This window comes from Nicotiana attenuata, unplaced genomic scaffold (genome assembly GCF_001879085.1).
Source record: "Nicotiana attenuata strain UT unplaced genomic scaffold, NIATTr2, whole genome shotgun sequence".
Lineage (NCBI taxonomy): Eukaryota > Viridiplantae > Streptophyta > Magnoliopsida > Solanales > Solanaceae > Nicotiana > Nicotiana attenuata.
The window spans coordinates 568,365-587,334 of record NW_017670431.1 but is presented as its reverse complement, the minus strand read 5'-3'; the positions used below and the strand labels follow the sequence as shown (position 1 = coordinate 587,334).

The 18,970-nt window shown below is 40.0% G+C and overlaps 1 protein-coding gene across 1 annotated transcript; it reads left to right on the top strand.

Annotated features, from left to right (window-relative positions):
• Positions 1 to 3,858: 3,858 nt before the first annotated feature.
• LOC109239295 (cyclic nucleotide-gated ion channel 1-like) lies at positions 3,859 to 11,463 on the top strand. Its single transcript, XM_019405836.1, has 9 exons — positions 3,859 to 4,022; positions 4,494 to 4,645; positions 5,166 to 5,745; positions 6,000 to 6,212; positions 6,647 to 6,942; positions 7,043 to 7,154; positions 8,325 to 8,561; positions 9,273 to 9,667; positions 10,756 to 11,463. Exons 2-9 carry the CDS (start codon positions 4,614 to 4,616, stop codon positions 11,057 to 11,059), a joined length of 2,169 nt encoding a protein of 722 aa, XP_019261381.1. The 5' UTR covers positions 3,859 to 4,022; positions 4,494 to 4,613; the 3' UTR covers positions 11,060 to 11,463.
• The last annotated feature ends 7,507 nt before the right edge of the window (positions 11,464 to 18,970 follow it).

Genomic DNA, 18,970 nt, shown 5'->3' with positions numbered 1-18,970 from the left:
TACGGTGGCATTGAAAATAGGGTTTCAATTTTCGTGATGCGCTTATTAACGCAAGAGCTAATTTCTCTAGGTGCGGATACCTGGTTTTGGCATCCCCTAGGGTCCGACTTACATAATAAACAGGGAATTACGTACCTTGCTCTTCTCGAACCAGCACACCGCTTACCGCTATCTCGGATACGACCAGGCATAGGTACAACGTTTCATCCTCTTTTGGCGTGTGGAACAAAGGCGGACTAGTCAAATATCGTTTCAATTCCTCTAAGGCGTGTTGGCATTCTAGAGTCCACTCGAAGTTGTTTTTCTTTTTGAGTAAAGAGAAGAAATGATGACTCTTGTCCGACGACCTTGATATGAATCTGCCTAGAGCCGCTATCTGCCCTGTCAGCCGCTGCGTGGCCTTTACATTATTTACCACCGTGATTTCCTCGATGGCCTTGATTTTGTCGGGGTTGATCTCGATCCCCCTGTTCGATACCATGAAGCCTAAGAATTTTCCCGAACCCACTCTGAAGGCGCATTTCTCGGGATTAAGCTTCATGTTGTAACTTCTGAGAATGTCGAATGTTTCCTGGAAATGATTCAAATGGTCATCTCCGTGCAGGGACTTAACTAGCATGTCATCAATATAAACTTCCATGGATTTGCCTATTTGATGCTCGAACATTCTGTTAACTAGACGTTGGTATGTGGCCCCTGCGTTTTTCAGCCCGAAGGGCATTACATTGTAACAGTAGGTACCATACTTCGTGATGAACGAAGTCTTTTCCCTATCCTCGGGGTTCATCTGAATTTGATTATACCCCGAGTAGGCATTAAGAAACGTGAGGGTTTCGTGGCCGGCTGTGGCATTGATCAGGCGATCGATGTTGGGCAACGGGAATGAATCCTTGGGGCATGCCTTATTCAAGTTTTTATAATCTACACACATTCTTAACTTGTTTCCATTTTTGGGCACTACTACTACATTGGCCAGCCATTCGGGGTACTTTACCTCTCTAATAGACCCTATTCTAAGGAGTTTCGTTACCTCGTCCTTGATGAACGCGTGTTTTACTTTGGACTGGGGTCTTCTTTTTTGCTTTACCTGTTTAAACCTGGGGTCGACACTTAACTGGTGGGTGGTTATTTTCGGCGGGATTCCTGTCATATCTAAGTGGGACCAAGCGAAATAGTCGATGTTATTAATAAGGAATTGAATGAGTTTTTTCCTGAGTTCGGGGGTTAATCCCGTTCCCAAGTATACCTTCTGATCTGGGAGATGCTCGATCAAAACAGCTTGCTCCAGCTCTTCGATTGTCGATTTCGTTGCATCCGACTCTTCGGGGGCAACGAAAGCCCGAGGAGCGAGGAAATCTTCTTCATCATCTTCGGGTGTTTGTACGCTTCCAGACTCATCCAGGACAGAGCGTATAGGATTTGGCGCATCCTGGTAAACCGCAAACATTTCTTTTGCCGCATGTTGTTCTCCATATATGGTCGTTATACCATCCTTTGTTGGGAACTTCATCATCTGGTGTAGAGTTGATGGCACTGCCCTCATGCTATGCATCCACGACCTGCCAAGCAATGCGTTGTACCTCATGTCACCACTGATGACGTGGAACTTGGTATTTTGAATTGTACCGGACATGTCAACCAAGAGGGCGATCTCCCCTTTCATTATTTCACCGGCCATGTTAAAGCCGTGGAGGACCCGGGAGGCGGGTATGATCTGTTCAAGCAGCCCGAGCTGTTCTACTACCTTTGACCTGATTACGTTGGCTGAGCTGCCTGGGTCCACGAGCACACGTTTAATCCGAATGTTATTTAAAAGAAATGAAATTACCAGTGCGTCGTTGTGTGGCTGTGTTAAAGTCCCGAGATCTTCCTCGCTGAATGCAAGGGCATCTTCGGTCGTGCGGTCTCGGATCGACCCTTCTATTGCGGTGGATATTTTTATCCGTTTGATCACGGGTCCTTGGGGAATGTCGGTCCCCCCGATGATCATATGAGCGACATGCTGAGGAATCTCTCTCTCTCTCAGCCCGTGTTGGATTTTTCCGGATTTCCTGCTGAATCTCTCGGCATGCTCCCTTGCTAATGTGAGGACCGTCGTTACCGTGTTGGGTGTTGTATGAGGTCTTAAACTCGGGAATTGGTTCCGGCGTACTCTCAGGGTTTTGCGGTGGTACACCAACACCTGGAACATTCACACCGTTCTCTCCGTGGTCCTCAAGATTGTTGTTTTCACCTCCATTTATTGAGTTAGACATTTTGACCTGAAATCGAATATCTTGGACAAGAAAAAGCGTGAAAGATAACTTGCGCTACGTGGTTAAACCAACAAGAAATAATCACTATTATTTTTAGCCCCACGGTGGGCGCCAAACTGTTTACCGTGAAAATGGTAATAACAATTAAATTTGATTTAGTGAAGTTCTAAAAATTACGTGGATCTATTTTTGTGCTAGTTGTTAAGCAGTTGATGCTATGTGGAAGACTTAGAAGCGAGATAAGAGCTTAAAAACGAGATATTAACCAAACCGAATCACTGTCAATCGGGGCCTCGAGATTGTTTATTCGGGGCCTCGAGGTCGAGTCGGATGCTCGGCTGGGAGCTATCGAGGGTAGTCGATGGGCGACTAACGGTTGTAATAAGATCAATGACGGCTCTTTATAGCCAATAATAAACAATAAATGAAGAACAATAAATAGAACACAATGAATGTAAGCAATAAATGAAGCAATGAACTCAACAGAATATGTTAGAGAGCAAAGAATGTTCTTGTGTATTTAGTATGAAGCAACCGCCTTTTCAAAGTAGCAAGGACCCCCTTATATGAGGGGAAACCCTCAACATAGTACAAATACTTTATTACAAAGATATGGAGATGAGACAGCTAGCCGACGCTATGATTCAGGTTTGAACTTAGCCCACCAGACTTTGTCAGCTCTGGTTATGTGCCTTGGGAACTCCCACTTTTTCATCACTACCGTTGGTCTGCACTGCCCCGAGATTGAGCGTCGATAGCCCTCGAGGGCGAACCTCGACCATAATCTTGAACCTGTGAAATATGCTTACGAGCCGTCGCAACGATAGAAAATTGGACCCTCCGATTTTACTGCTTACACCGTAATTTTCTTATATGTTTTTTTACATATTTTAATTTTGTATTTATTATAACTTGTACTATTACTTTTAACATAATTTTTAAATTTATAAATTTTATTTCAAATAACTTAAAAATTCTATGTCTAAATTTACAAATAAAATTAAAATGAGACAAGAATAAGGGGCAAATGTGGACCATTTAGCTCGCATAGTTCAAAGGCAAATTCGATCATTTTCCTTTTTAAAAAAAATCATGCGTAGCATATTTGGACCAACCTTATAGCGGCACAGGTATATTTAATGTGAAGGCAAATTTGATCAGTTCATAAAGTTTAAGGACAAATGTGGACCTTTTCCCTAATTTTAATCCAGGTGATTTGCTATAGCCTCTTTCAACTCTACTTCATCAGTAAACCATAAAGGGAAGCCCGGTGTACTAAGATCCCATTATGGGTGGGGTCCTGAGAAGGGGTAGACCACAAGGGTCTAATGTACGCGGTCACACGGTTCGAACCCTTGACCTCCTGGTCACACGGCAACAACTTTACCAGTTACTTCAAGGCTCCCTTCGGTTCGTAAATCATATTTTTTAAATTTTAATTAAAGAAACTTAGTAAATAAATATATATCTAATAATGAGAATAGTTGGTCTATAGTTTTCATGGCACCCACCAACCATGCATGCAGGGAAATTTCTTTAAAAAAAGTTATAAATACTTTTGTTGTAGCTCGTTGTTGACTTATGACTATTCTCTCCTCCCAAGTCTTCCTATATTGTTTTTCTCTTCTTCTGGATAAAGACCAAGTCTTCCTTTTCATTAACATGGCAATCTCCAGGAACTTTCTCAAACAAAGAAAACACACACTTATGTATACTTGTTCTAAAGTGGCAACTTAATTTTCTCTTCACTCTCTCTTTTCTGTAAGTGTAAGTTTCTCTTTTAGTTCCAGTTTCCTAATTGGGCTGCAACTTTAGCAGTTGGACTATGCTAAAACTATGGTTGTTTATTTAATTTAATCTGTCTGTTTGATATATTTATCTAGTTTCGGTTTTACTTCTTTAATATCAGTTCTGAATTCTCAAGTTCATGTTGCATGAAACACGACGGCTTCTTGATTTTATGGTAGAAAAGATTGAACTGTAAACTTGATGAGTTCGACTTTTAAGGTTACTTACTATGTAAATATTAGTAGATTTTCACATAGATATATATAGATATATCGATGCTTCGCATTGAAATTACTAGGTTCAGATGAAGTCGCCGCTGCTTACAGCTTCAAACTTTGACTATTGACTTTCACCATTCAAATCTCATTTGAACTTTCTTTTTTCTTTTTGATTCTTTTATGGAGTATTTGTTTTTGTTATTAATGTAAGCTAGTTCCTATTATCTTGCAGTAAAGAATGAGCTTTATGCTAGGAGACTAGAGAAAAAGGAAGGAAGGAAGCTCTTGTTGACCATTTTGTTATAACAGAGAAGCTGAAATTCTGAGCATCAGTGTAGAGTTGAAGCTTAATATGATGAATCTCAAGCAAGATAAGTATGTAAGGTTAGTTCAATCAGCCTCCTATACCAAGTAATGTGCAATAATTTTATGTTTACTTTTGCTTTTTTGGCTTGTTAATAAACTATGAAGGAGAGTCTTGGCGCAACGGCAAGACTGATCGCCCTGTGACTAATAGGTCACATGTTTGGGCAGGGCAGTCCGGTGCACAAAACATCCCGCGTTCACGCAGGGTCCGGGGAAGGGCTGCACACCAGAGGGTGTGATGTATAGTCTACCCTAATGCAAGCATTAGTGGCTGCTTCCACTGCTCGAACTCGTGACCTATAGGTCACACAGAGACAACTTTACTGTTGCTCCGAGGCTCCCCTTCAAATAGGTAACATGTTTAAACAATAGAAATAGCCTTGTACAGAAATGCAATGAAACTAGTCTAGTCCTTTTAAAGACTTTGTGTATAGCCAGAGCTTAGTGCGCCGAACTGTCTTTTTTAGATGTAAATATTGCATTTCTCAATGGCTCTCCTAATGTTTCATTAATATTTTTCCTGCTTTAAATATTATAGGTTTGAGGACTGGCAGTCAGAACAGTCATCCTTCAACTCTGAGCATCAAAATTCTCCAAATAACAGGCCATTTCATATCAGAAAACCATCATTTAGTTTGTTGATGAGTAACATTAGAAGAAGATTTGAGAGTGGTTCTGAAAGAATTAGTAGTTGGAGAAAATCAATACGCGTCCATCCTCTAACCGATAAGCCAACAAAAGATCAATCTATCTCATCAAAGAAACAGATTCTTGATCCTCAGGGGCGATTTCTTCAGCAATGGAACAAAATATTTGTATTGATTTGTACAATTGCAGTGTCATTGGATCCACTATTCTTCTACATACCTGTCATTGATAACAAAAACAAGTGCCTTGATTTGGACACGACGTTAAAGATCACTGCTTGTGTTCTACGTTCGAGCACTGATCTTTTCTATATCTTTCATATAGTCTTGCAATTTCGTACTGGTTTTATCGCTCCTTCTTCTCGAGTATTTGGAAGGGGTGAGTTGATTGAAGATTCGTCTGCTATAGCCAAGAGATATTTGAAATCTTATTTCATTGTTGATATTTTAGCAGTCCTTCCACTTCCACAGGTTTGTGTCCTCAAAAACTTGTATTTTTAACATTCTCGTAACTTAAGAGACTATGATATTAACAAAGTTGCTGCCGTGCGACCAGGAGGTCACGGGTTCGAGCCGTGGAAACAGCCTCTTGCAGAAATGCAGGATAAGGCTGCATACAATAGACCCTTATGGTCCGACCCTTCCCCAGATCCTGCGCATAGCAGGAGTTTAGTGCACTGGGCTGCTGCCTTGATATTAACAAGTTAACCTTATTTTTGTTGCAGATTGTGATATTGATTATCAGTCCAAGTGTGAATAGCCCAATTTCTCTGGCGACGAAAGAAATATTGAAGATTGTCATTTTTGTCCAATATGTTCCAAGAATTTTTAGAATTTATCCATTGTACAAAGAAGTAACAAGAACTGCAGGCTTATTTACAGAAACAGCATGGGGTGGAGCTGCTTTTAACCTTTTCCTCTACATGTTAGCCAGTAATGTAAGTTACTATTCAACCAATCAATTAATCAACATCACATAAAAGAGTGGAATTAATAACCTCCAGCAACCTAATACAGTCAAACATCTCTATAACAGTCTCGTTTGTTTCGATAACTTTTGGTTGCTATAGTGAAGTGCTGTTATAGAGGATATACTTTATAACATAACATAATATTCTGTTCCAAGAAAAACTTGGCTTTTATAGTGAATGATTGTTATATGGAGATGTTGTTATAGAAAGGTCTGACTGTACAACACGTTAAATTACACTGATAATATAAATATTATTTACACTGCAAGGTATACAAGATATATTTCATCAGATCGCGAATGTGATATGGTTCTGAAGGATAAACTAGATATGGACAGTTCAAATAAGATTTCATTCTTGAACAAAAGTTCGTTTTAATGGATGCAAACGTGTTGTCTCAGGTAGTCGGAGCCTTCTGGTACTTGATCTCAGTCGAACGCCAAGATACATGTTGGCGCGACGCATGTAAGAAGATTGAGTCATGTTCTTCAGACTACTTATATTGTGGAGGAAACAGAAACGGAAACGCTTTGCTTCTAAATTCTTCATGTCCTCTCCTGAAATCAGAAGATATAAAAGATCCAAATGACTTTGATTTTGGTATATTTCTTGATGCTCTTCAGTTTCGGATAGTAGAAAAGCAAAAATTTTGGTCCAAACTCTTCTATTGCTTTTGGTGGGGACTGAGAAACTTAAGGTTTGTTCACATTTTCTTGTTACCATACATTTATTTGAACTTAGTTTTGCTTACATCAATTCAATTATTAATGACATTTTGAATATTCTTGTATTTTCAGTTCTCTTGGCCAAAACCTTAAGACAAGCACATTTGTTGGGGAGATTCTCTTTGCTATCTTCATTTCAATTATTGGGCTAATCTTGTTTTCCTTGCTTATTGGCAATATGCAGGTTAGCACAGTTACACTTTATTATACAATCTTGAACAAATGAATCTGTTTAGATTGAAATTTTGAATTACATATGACCATTTATTTTGTTATGCATTTTCATTTACAACAAATCTGCCTTCAACTACTCTTATTTTCAAATTCCCACACCACAGGAAATAAAATTTTCAGTGGTGACTTTTTGTTGCGACAAAACTAGCCTGCACAAAATGTTGTAATATATGTCGCTTTTCTAAGTGGCGACCTACGAATTTAGTCGCCACAAATATGTGCTTTTGACCTACGAAAAATTATATAGAGCCCGTTTGGCTTAGCTGATTTAGAGTAGCTGATAAGCATTAGGTGCTGAAAAGCACTTTTAAGTGCTGAAACTGATTTAAAAAATAAGCAGTTACGTGTTTGGATAAAAGTGCTGAAATTAATAATAAGCAGCTGAAGAATTGGGTATACGAAGAGTTTTGTTCTAAAAAGAAGTATTTTAGGGATAGAATAGTAACTATTTTGGTCAAACCTAAAGTGCTTATAAGCTGAAATTTGATAAGTTGGGGGAGACCAACTTATGGCTTTTGGCTTATTTTTGGCTTATAAGCACTTAACTTATAAGCACTTTTAATTTTACCAAACGCGTAGATAAGTCAAAAAGTGCTTATAAGCCAGTTTGACCAGCTTATAAGCTTAGCCAAACACCCTCATAATCATTTTTTCAGACGATTTTCTATTGCGTAGAAATGATACCAGGTAGCCACTCTAGAGGGCTGCTATTTAGGAATTAGCCAGTATGTCCTGAATTTCAGTTTTTCAGTTCAATTTTTTAGGACATTTTTGTTCTGAATTGTCTTGATGTTAAGATTTTTAGTTTAATTTCATGATAAAACAAAAATACTGGCTAATCTCTAAACAGCAGCACTATCTATGCACTTGAATGTTGTGATATATGTCGCCTTCCCGAAAAGCGACCTATGAAAAATCTATATATGTATTCACCTTTTCACTGACGACTTTTTGTGGCGAGACATTTAGTCGCCACAAATGTTGTGAAATATGTCTCTGAAAAATTTATTCCCTAGTGCAATTCCTCAACCTAGATAAAACTGAGACCACTTAAAGATGACAACTTTGACATTTTAGAACTAAGTTCAGGTGATTTATTTGCGTTTGTTGTTTGATACAGAAATATTTGCAATCTATCACGGTTAGAGTAGAAGAGATGAGAGTGAGAAGGCGAGACGCAGAGCAATGGATGTCTCATCGGATGCTTCCTGATAATCTGAGAGCGCGTATTAGACGACATGAACAATACAAATGGCAAGAAACCAGAGGTGTTGAGGAAGATTTACTTATTCATAATCTTCCTAGAGATTTGAGAAGAGATTTAAAGCGCCATCTCTGTTGGTCTTTGGTCAAAAGAGTAAGTATATAATTTTGCCTGTCCAACTTTACTTGAATTTTTCATAGCTATTTGTGTTGTTTTTAACAAGAAAATAACATACTATTGGCACATATCATAAGTACCCTTAGAATTTGTAGCCGTAAATATGCCACAACATTTCTATGGCCATAAAAGTATATATCAACAACAACAACAAACACAGTAAAATTCACAAGTGGAGTCTGGGACCATAAGAGTGTATCATTAAGGTAAAATGGAAAGTTTCAAGTTAAAGAGTTTCTAAACATAGAAATGTCTCGTCCTTCTTTTGAAACAGACTAAAAAAGAAAAGAATGTCGCATAAAATGGAATAATGAAAGTATTAAATCTCAATGAAACCTTATTGAACAACATTAAGTATTTTCAATCAATCAATGAACTATACATCAAGCTCAAACTAGTAGGGAATCACAACAAGTCTTAAAGGGCAGCCCGGTGAGCAAGGCATCCCGTGTTCACGCAGGTCCGACGAAGGGTCGCACCCCAAGGGGTGTGATGTAGACAGCCTACCCTAACGCAAGCATTAGTGGCCGCTTCCACTGCTAACGCGTGACCTATAAGTCACACGGGGACAACTTAACCGTTGCTCCAAGACTCCCCTTCGACCACAACAAGTCTTGTAATATATATAAACAAAAAGTGTTTTTTTTTTGTTTTTCCTCTAAATTTTGCATTGGTTTGGTAATGCAGGTTCCAATGTTTGAGAAAATGGATGAACAATTACTAGATGCAATGTGTGATCGACTTAAACCAGCACTATACACAGAGAAGAGTTTCATAATCCGAGAAGGCGATCCAGTAGATGAAATGCTCTTTCTAATGAGAGGTACTCTATTAACTATGACAACAAATGGTGGAAGAACTGGTTTTTTCAACTCTGTATCACTAAAAGCTGGTGATTTCTGTGGAGAGGAGCTTCTTACTTGGGCTTTAGATCCTCATACTTCCTCTAGTCTTCCTATTTCAACTAGAACAGTTCAAGCTGAAACTGATATAGAAGCTTTTGCTCTCACTGCTGATGATCTCAAATTCGTCGCCTCACAGTTTCGACGTCTTCATAGCAAACAGCTTCAACATAGTTTCAGGTATGTTGTTTAAGCCTTGTTCCATTTCATAACATGCTTCAATCCTACTCTGTTTGCTTAATACAACAACGACAACAACAACAACCCAATGTAATCCCACTAGTGAGGTCAGGGAGGGTAAAATATACGCAGACCTTACCTTTACCTGAAGAAGAAGGTAGAGGGGTTGTTTCAGTGGCGAAGCCAGAAATATTTTTAAGGGTGTTCAAACTTGAAAGAAGTAGAAAAAAAATTCCGACAAAGGGTGTTCAATATAGGTTTTATACATCTAAAATCAATATTTTACTTATATACACAGTGCAATTTTTCGTAATATTTCGGCGAAGGGGGGTCAGTTGACTACCCTTTGCTATAGGTGGCTTCGCCCATGGGTTGTTTCCTGAAGACCCTCGGTTCAAAAAAGATAGACAAAAAAGAGTAACAGCAAGCAACAACACCAGCAAATAAACATGCTCAAAAGCATGATGCATAAGTTACTGGTATAAGTTTGGTGGTTAATTCACATATGGTTATCCAACTTTTAGCTTATTGTACCAAAGTCATAAAACTAATTTTTGTAAGAGAAATAACTCAATTTTGCCTATATCTGATGGAAAATTAAGGAAAAAGGCTAGAAAATGCTAAATCTGGTTGAAAACACAAGTTGTCACTTCAACAACTTACTTACATAACATCCATGTGGCGCTACTTAACAAAATAATAGCTTGTTTTCCGACCAACTAAAAAACAAAAAATAAAAACCACAATATGCCACATAACAAAAGACATAATATATATTAGGTTGGATCAGAAAAATGAGTTTTTTGTAACTGGTACTACGTAGATAGTATGTAACATGAGTTGCTGATATGACTATAAGCCTACTTGAGTTTCTCGCGACTAAATATAGCATTTCTTTTGGTATACATTTTATCTTCTATAACATATAACAATAGTTGAGCTATTGTTCTATTACAAAAGTTAAATTTTATGACTTTGATACGCTATGTTGAAAGTTGAGTGATCACCTGTGAAATTAACCAGACATAAGTTACTGGTGTATAAGTTTTGGAGGAAGCCATTAACACTTGTATACTTGATTATTTCAGGTTTTACTCACAGCAATGGAGGACATGGGGTGCATGCTTTATACAAGTAGCATGGCGTCGACACTGCAGAAACAAGCTTGAGAAATCTTTAAGAGAGGAAGAAGATAGATTGCAGGCTGCATTAGCAAAAGAGAGCACAAATGCACCAAGTCTTGGAGCTACCATTTATGCATCAAGGTTTGCAGCTAATGCGCTACGTGCCTTGCGACGCAACCATACAACTGGGGCCAAATTATCTCCCACATTACCTCTACTGCTTCAGAAACCAGCTGAACCAAATTTCAGTGAGGAAAAGCATTCATGAGTTGGGGAGCTAACTAGAAATGCTGGAAGATGGCCATCCATGACACATCGATCGATTTTTTTTTATTTTTTATTTTTTTGTAAAGCAACTCCTTGAGTAGTACCTGGTCAAAGGGGATCTTGGCGTAACTGATAAAGTTGCTTCATGTGACCAGGAGATCACGGGTCTGAACCGTGGAAACAGCTTCTTGCAGAAATGCAGGGTAAGGGTGCGTACAATAAACCCCTATGGTCCAGCCCTTCCCCGAACCCCACGCATAGCGGGAGCTTAGTGCACCGGGCTGCCCTTTTAACTCCTTGAGTAGTAGATATGCTATGTACCTTGATTAATGTTGCGGCCAAGCGCACACGCAAGTATATGCGGTCGTCAAGTGATAAAGTGACTAAAAGTCGGATGTCGATCCCACGAGGACTTGTGATTAACCATTAACTAAATTAGACTATCCTGATTATCTAAACAAGAATTAAACCTAGAAGTAATTGATTCTAAACTAATTAAATAAAGAATATAAATAACGAACTTTAAACAGAGGAAGAACAGATTTTTATGATATCAATATAATGAAAACGATCTAGGGTTATGGGCTATCTAACATTCCTATTGTATTCTTCAATTAAATTGTCTAATTAATTTATCTAGTTTATTGGTTGACAGTGTTAATATTGCTCATAAGAATCTGTCGAGTTCTTAATCGCCTATTCAAGCTAACCTAACGCCTATATGTCTATGGAGTTAGAATCAACAAGAACGCATTTATAATTCCTGTATTTCAACCAAGCAAGGCAATTAGGTATATGTCTATCCTAATTGCGAATCCGTTCCCCGATGCCCAGGTTCAAGAACTTGCTCTACTCAATCCTATATGCAATCTAGAATTCCCACTTTCGAGTTCAACTCTAGATTCGTGGATAGTATTCAATTGGTGATCAAGCAATCAAATAATTAAGTGCAGGATTAAATAAATAAACCAATATGATAAACTAAGCAATCAAAATCAATATCCGAATAACAATAGTCATGAAAGGACCACAATCCTACAACGTGAGGTTTAGCTCCACATAGACATGGTAGCAAAATAACAAATCATACAAAGAAACATAAAATATACTAAGTTTGGTGGAAGAAAAGATGAAACCCGGCCTGCACGACGGCTCTGTGCTTGTGTTTTCCTCTCAAAAACGTCCTCCTCTCGTCAAAAGTTGTGTAAAAATTGGGTTTAAGGACTATTTATAAGTGTAGGAAAAAGCCTAAACGAAATAACCAAGTCCAAGAATAATTGGGAGAAATCTCCATCGGAAATCCCGTCACGTCTCGCGATGGTTAATGCGCCCAAATCTGGACGCCTCGCGACGGACATTCTCGCGTTAGGCAAAGCCTTGCGAACTGAAACTTTTCACTCTTCCACGTAAGGCTCATTTCATGTGCTGCTTTATATAATTTCAAATAATCAAAGCTTGATGCAATATTCTAAGCTTCTTAATATCAAAACCAAAGGTGCTGCTCTTCCAGGTAAGTTCTCCCTTGATTCTTTTTGTTATTTTCTCATTTTTCATATCTTATCTCTACCATATTACAACATTAGTGATCCCTTTATCCCTCCAGTGAGTAAACCAAAATAATAATCTTTTTGAATACTTCAATAATTACATCTTCTCCAATTGTTTTGTGCATTTTGTTCCAAAATTCCATCTTCAAAGTACCTACACATAAAATAAACTCAATGAAGCACGATTATATTACAATTTAGCGTTAAAGCACCAAAATATAAGGTAAGTAATGCATTAAAAATATATTATAGCCAAACATCACTACCCCACACTTAAACGTTGCTCGTCCTCGAGTCAACCAAAAATTTACTCTATCTATGAGAACTTAACATATTCGAAGCACACTACACCAATGATTATGGTTGATAACAACAATTAAACTCTAGCATATGCAATCATCATACACTTCCCTTTACTTATGTCATTCTTCAAAAATATTCAAACAAAGACAATATGCTCACAACAATCCTAGTCTCAAAAACCGACTCAATATCACAATGCACTCATGACTTGAACACCCAACATCCTAGAGAAGTCTAATAATGTTATCTATCCTTCGTGAAACCATGTGCCCTCACAACCAAAGCAAAGAAAGTAAAATCATTCCACACATTCGAATCTCATGCTCACATATATCAAAGAAAATCGCTCACCCTCACAAAAGAAGTCACATGCATGTAATTGGTACCATAGGCTTGCCCTTAATGTAAATCTCTACTAATGTAGGCTCGCTCGATCTAAATCAATTGGGACTTTTTCATGGTTGTAATGTGGGCTAAGGTACGAGTAGGATATATTTAGGAATAGTGACTAACCCTCCTAAGCACTTTAACACATCACATAATCAACTTCAAGCAAATTCTTCAACACCACATTCAATTTTACAAATAATATCACCCCAAAAATGCTCCCTTCTTCTTTAAGCACTACATTAATTCATACCCACTATCAAGAACAAGACAACAATTTATTCATCTCTATTTTTCTTTTTCATTTTTTTTTCTTTTTCAATTTCTGCTAGTGGTGCATTATTTTACAAATAAGTGCACTCTTCTTTCTTTCATTGGTTCCACTCAAAATCCACCCCACATTTAGTCCCTTCGTACTTCTTTTAGTGCTCATTTCACAATTAAAGTGCTTTAAGAGGTAAAAGGCTCCAAAATTCCTTGCAATGATGCCCCAAGCCTTTTCCTGGTTCATAACCTTGTCTCATCATAACTGCAGCCACCATTACAGATGTAGAGGAAAGACGAGGATTCAGAATGGGCTTTCCTTCCTCGACATGTTCCATAGCAACCACTTTAAAAGCCTGATAGACAATGGACTCAGACCCTTCCTTGGCCTCAATGCAGGGGATTAACGGGTCTTTATAAATGGAAGACTCGTCTTCCCCATGAACGATAATTTCTTGCCTGTCATGTTCAAATTTGAGCATTTGATGCAAGGTGGATAGCACAGCTCGGGCCATATGGATCCATGGCCTTCCAAGAAGAAAGTTATAAGAAGTGGCCATGTGCACTACTTGGAAGACAATCTCAAATTCAACCGGCCCAATCGTCATGGTGAGGTTGATCTCCCCAATGGTATCTCTTGCTGAGCCATCAAAAGACCGGATGCGAAAGTTGTTGGGTCGGATTCTGTCTGTATTGATCTTTATGCTTTGCAAGGTAGAGAGAGGGTATACAGCTACACTTGAGCCTCCATCAACCATGACTCGCTTTACATAATGCCCCTCATATTTGACCATCAAGTTCAAAGCCCTATTGTGCCCGGCTCCCTCCTCGGGAAGTTCATCATCAGTAAAGGAGATTATGTTCACCTCAAAATATCTGTTGGCTATTTTCTCTAACTGATTCACTGTGGTTTCCTCTCAGATATGTGCCTCGTTCAGGACCTTGATTAGTACACGGGCATGCTCTTTGGAATGTATGAGCAGAGATAGTAGAGAGATTTGGGCAGGAGTCTTTCTTAGCTGGTCAATGATTGAGTAATCCTGAACTTTCATCTTTTTCAAAAACTCTTCCGCCTCTGCTTCAGTGACTGGTTTCTTTATTGGCAATTGACCTTCTCTGATTTGCTTGGCCTTCCTCAACTCTTCTGGAGAGTAACATCTCCCCGATCGAGTCAAACCTCCAGTTTCCCCCACTTCCTCTATGATTTACTTGCCTTTGTAGGTCATCACAGTTTTGTTGTAGTTCCAAGGAGCGGTTTTTGTGTTTGTCGCAGGGGGTTGCACGGCAGGTTTGATTATGATCGGCTTTGTTATGCCACTCGTACCACCTTGATTCTGCTTTGTATTGGGGTGGCCTCCAAGGACATACAACCTTGGGCTTGGAACATTGGAGCGAACCTCCAACCTTGATACCTTAGGCACACATAGAGTTACCTTTTCTGAGTTTGGGGCGCCTTTCACAATCAACGGCACATCTCGTCTTGGACTTACTTCCAAACTTGTTCCTTCTTGAATTGCTCCCACTGTCATTTTCGCTTGACCGACCGGCTTGTATTATTGATCTCGGCCAATCATTCTCACAAAATGAACATCATTGTGTGTTGGCAACAGGTTGTTTGTCACATTAGGAGGGTCCTCGCCATTTTTCACCACAATCAATTTTTCAGAAATGAGTCTCTCTATGGCTCTTTTCAAAGTCCAACAGTCATCAGTGCTATACCCCGGGGCACCTGAATGATATGCATATCTAGCATTTGCTTGAAATCCATGTGAATCAGGATGCATATGGTGGGGAGCGATAGGTCCAATCACGCCCATTTGCTTCAGTTTCTGGAATAGACTAGAGTATGATTCGGCCAATAGAGTGAATTTTTCTGCTAGCCTCTGCTCTCGACCATAATCCTGCCTGGGACGAGCGTTGTAAGGTGCCCGGAAATTTTGCTGTTGAGGTCGGGGGGGCCTTGGAGCTGGTGCCCGTACCTGCTGATTGGGAGGCCGAGCATATGATTGAGCAGTGAACACTGTATATTATGGTGGGCCCACAGAGTATTGAGGAATTGGCGGGGGATAGTAATGTTGAGGGTAGCTAGATTGCCCCTGCTGAACTTGCACATAAGGGTGCGATGCCCCTCTTTGAACTTCCCTGGATCCCGAAGCCATCATGGACCCTTCATCTCTTTTCTTGCTATTTGCCAAACCTCCTGACCCATTTTGGATAGCTTGGGTGGTGGCTTTGAGAGCAGCTTGACTTACAATTCTGCCAGTCTTGAGGCCATTTTCGACCATCTCTCCTATTTTGATTGCTTCTTCAAAAGGTCTACCCATCGCGGACATCATGTTCTGAAAGTAATCAGGCTCTTGAGCCTCCAGAAAAACAGTGATCAACTCGTGGTTATCCATGGGTGGCTTAACTCTAGCCTCTTGCTCCCTCCACTTGATGGCATACTCCCTAAAACTTTTGGTCGGCTTTTTCTTCATATTGGACAAGGAATTACGATCTGGCGCAATATTAATGTTGTACTGAAATTGTTTGACGAAAGCCTGGGCCATGTCATCCCAAACATGCCAATGAGAGATGTCTTGGTCAGTGAACCATTCGGAAGCTACCCTCACAAGCCTTTCCCCAAAGTAAGCCATCAACAGCTCTTCCTTTCCTCCTGCACCCCTCAGCTGGTTGCAGTACCTTTTCAAGTGGGAGATAGGGTCGCCGTGTCCATCATATTTCTCAAATTTTGGGGTCTTGAGCCCTCGTGGCAAATGGATGTGAGGGAACATGCATAGATCACTAAATGAAGCATTTTTGTGACCACCTAGTCCCTGTATGTTCTTTATATTCTGTTCAAGACTTCATTTTCCTGGCCATCTCATTTGGCTCAACCGTCGTGGCAGGCTTTTCATTTTCCACTAGTGACTCGTACTGTAGAGTCTGATGTATGGAGCCGAACCGAAAGCCATATTTGGAGAATAGTATTGGCCATCATAAGCATGAGATGGTGACTCATTGTTTGGCCTTGTCACAGGAAGTGGTGGCGGAATTGTATAATCGGTGCGCCAGACACGACGAGAGGGGTGTTCCTGACTGGTGCGACTGGAGGTCGCATGTTAGAGGTACCGGGGGCAGCATAGAGGTTATAGTTTGGCACATACCCTGGTGGTAGAATGTGATCGCTCGTTGCATGGGGCGGTGTTTGAGTAGCCTGGGGTATGGCGGAAGTTCCCTCTGAAGGACCCTAGGGTGGAGGTCGACCGAAAACCCAAGCTTGATATACGTCTGACAGTTGCTGTCTCAATTTTCTTATTTCCTCCGACTCTTGCTCAACTGACTGACCCTGCGGATTGTCACTAACCAACTCGATTTCATCATTGTTATCCATTACCACTGCTCCCTTAGATCTTGTGAAGTAATGATGTGTTTCCAGTTTCACCACAAACCAACCACCTTAAGCTTACTATATAAGAGGTAACAAACGTGTTAGGGTTAAGCAATTTACAGACAGGAATCACACGTAGATATGCTATGCTTCTAAAATATCACCATCTCTAACATGCTTTTTGAAGGCTTCATGTTTCATTCCGGCTTATCAGCTTGTTGCTTATTGACACTGTTATTTCCTTCTCTCTTTTTTCTATTTTTTTTCACTTTGCTTTATTTTGATCCCTTACTTTGGGGTCACTAAAAAATATTTGATCGAACCTTTTGTGGGTTGCCTACGTATCATGTCGCCGCATGAATCAGATCATTACGTAGTTCAGGGACATGACAATTTTTTTTTAAAAAAACAAAAGAAAAAAAACAAACATCTTTTTGGTTCATTTTTGAATTTTTCTAAACAAAATTCTTTTTCATTGATTTTCAATATATATAATTTTTTGTTGTTTTTGATACAAGACTCAAAAGCAAGAATTACATAGAGATAAACAAGACCAAACCTGACTCAAACAGACTTTTTAGGATAAAAGGCAAGACTCAAAACACCAAAAGACTCTTACAGACTCAAAGACAACAAAAGCATAATGAAATAGGACTGATAACTAAAAGAAGACTTTGATCTCTGTAGTAGAATCCACTAGCATCACTGTAATCAAGGCTCTTGTTCCTGCGGCTGACCCCCAACATTGCGGTATATCCTCTCCAAGTCTGCAGATATATGACGAGCAACGTTCAATGATACTTCTGCAAACCGCTCGGGCGTCATTCCCTGGCAACTCCTGCATGCTCTTGAGGTATATGTGGCTACCTCGAGGATCTTTCCCTTAATGTATTCCTGAGTCACATGCAACTCTTGATTTTGCTGACGACGGGTCTCAGCTAGATCCAGCGCATCACGCTCGCGGTCCAAGGCCATATCTTTCTGGCGCCGAACTTCTAGCGACTCCGCTTCTAACTGATTGATCATCTTTTGGTAGTGGTGTCTTTCTATTTCAAACTCCGCGATCTGGCTCTCCTTTCTTGACTCAACTCCCCTTATCTGATCCCTCAGACCTTGGATTAATGGATCAAAACCTCTACGCTCATGATCACGGACTACCCTGAATTGGGCTTCTTTCTCTTCTTGTTGCTGAGCGGTTGTGACTATGTTCTTCTATCGAATTTGGGCTTTGAGTGCTTGCTTCTCTCGTGCCCACTGAGCCTTTTCCTGCTCAAAATCAGCCTGTTGTATGTCCATGGCTGTCTCCAGAAAGCCCTTATCTTCTTATAAAGTGTCAATACAAGATTGGAACTCTTGTGCCACTTCCCTTCTGGTTTCTCTAACTCTGACCTCAATCTCCTCCTCCCAATCAACTGCGTGCGGTATGGATCTTTCTATCCTTTGCTCGGGGTAGCCTGGTTGTGAAACCACTCAAGGTATGCGAGGCTTACCTCCCAACGTTCACGATCAGCTACCATCTCATCTAAATCAAAAAATCGACTACCAAACCAAACCTTTTGTGCATATGACTCCCTTGGAGGTTCCTCTCCCTTGAATTCCCACACGAACGGGCGCATGTCCTCAATCGGGGGCCTCTTTTGCTCTCTCCCTAGCTGGCACATGACGCGTAGAGGCGCGTAGGGTTGGAAACCTCTGAAACCCATGAGTATGAAGAACGGGCGATACGTCGACATATGCATGACCCTAGCAGAAGGGAACGAAAAATAGTTCCAAGTGATTCTATCAGCATTCAATGAGCCAAGTAATTTCCGCCAGGCCCTCACCCCCTCTGGAAGATTACAACTTGCGACCCTGTCTGGGTGACATCCAATGTAATTCAGCCAGTTTTCATTGAAATTTATCACTATTGGATGATGATAAAGGTGCTCTATGAACTACATCTGCAGCAGAATGTTGCATCCCTCGAAGTAATCTTCACTCTCTTGGCAGCGGGTCAAAGCTCGAAAAATATCTCCCAAAATCATGGGAAGAATGGTATGAT

What these genes read in the sequence shown, in the direction of transcription:
- LOC109239295 (XM_019405836.1), top strand. Translation starts at nt 4,614, where the DNA reads ATGATGAATCTCAAGCAAGATAAGTATGTAAG. An exon ending in AAGCAAGATAAGTATGTAAG is followed by an intron (nt 4,646 to 5,165) that starts GTTAGTTCAATC and finishes TAAATATTATAG; the next exon opens with GTTTGAGGACTGGCAGTCAG. An exon ending in GTTGGTCTTTGGTCAAAAGA is followed by an intron (nt 8,562 to 9,272) that starts GTAAGTATATAA and finishes TTGGTAATGCAG; the next exon opens with GTTCCAATGTTTGAGAAAAT.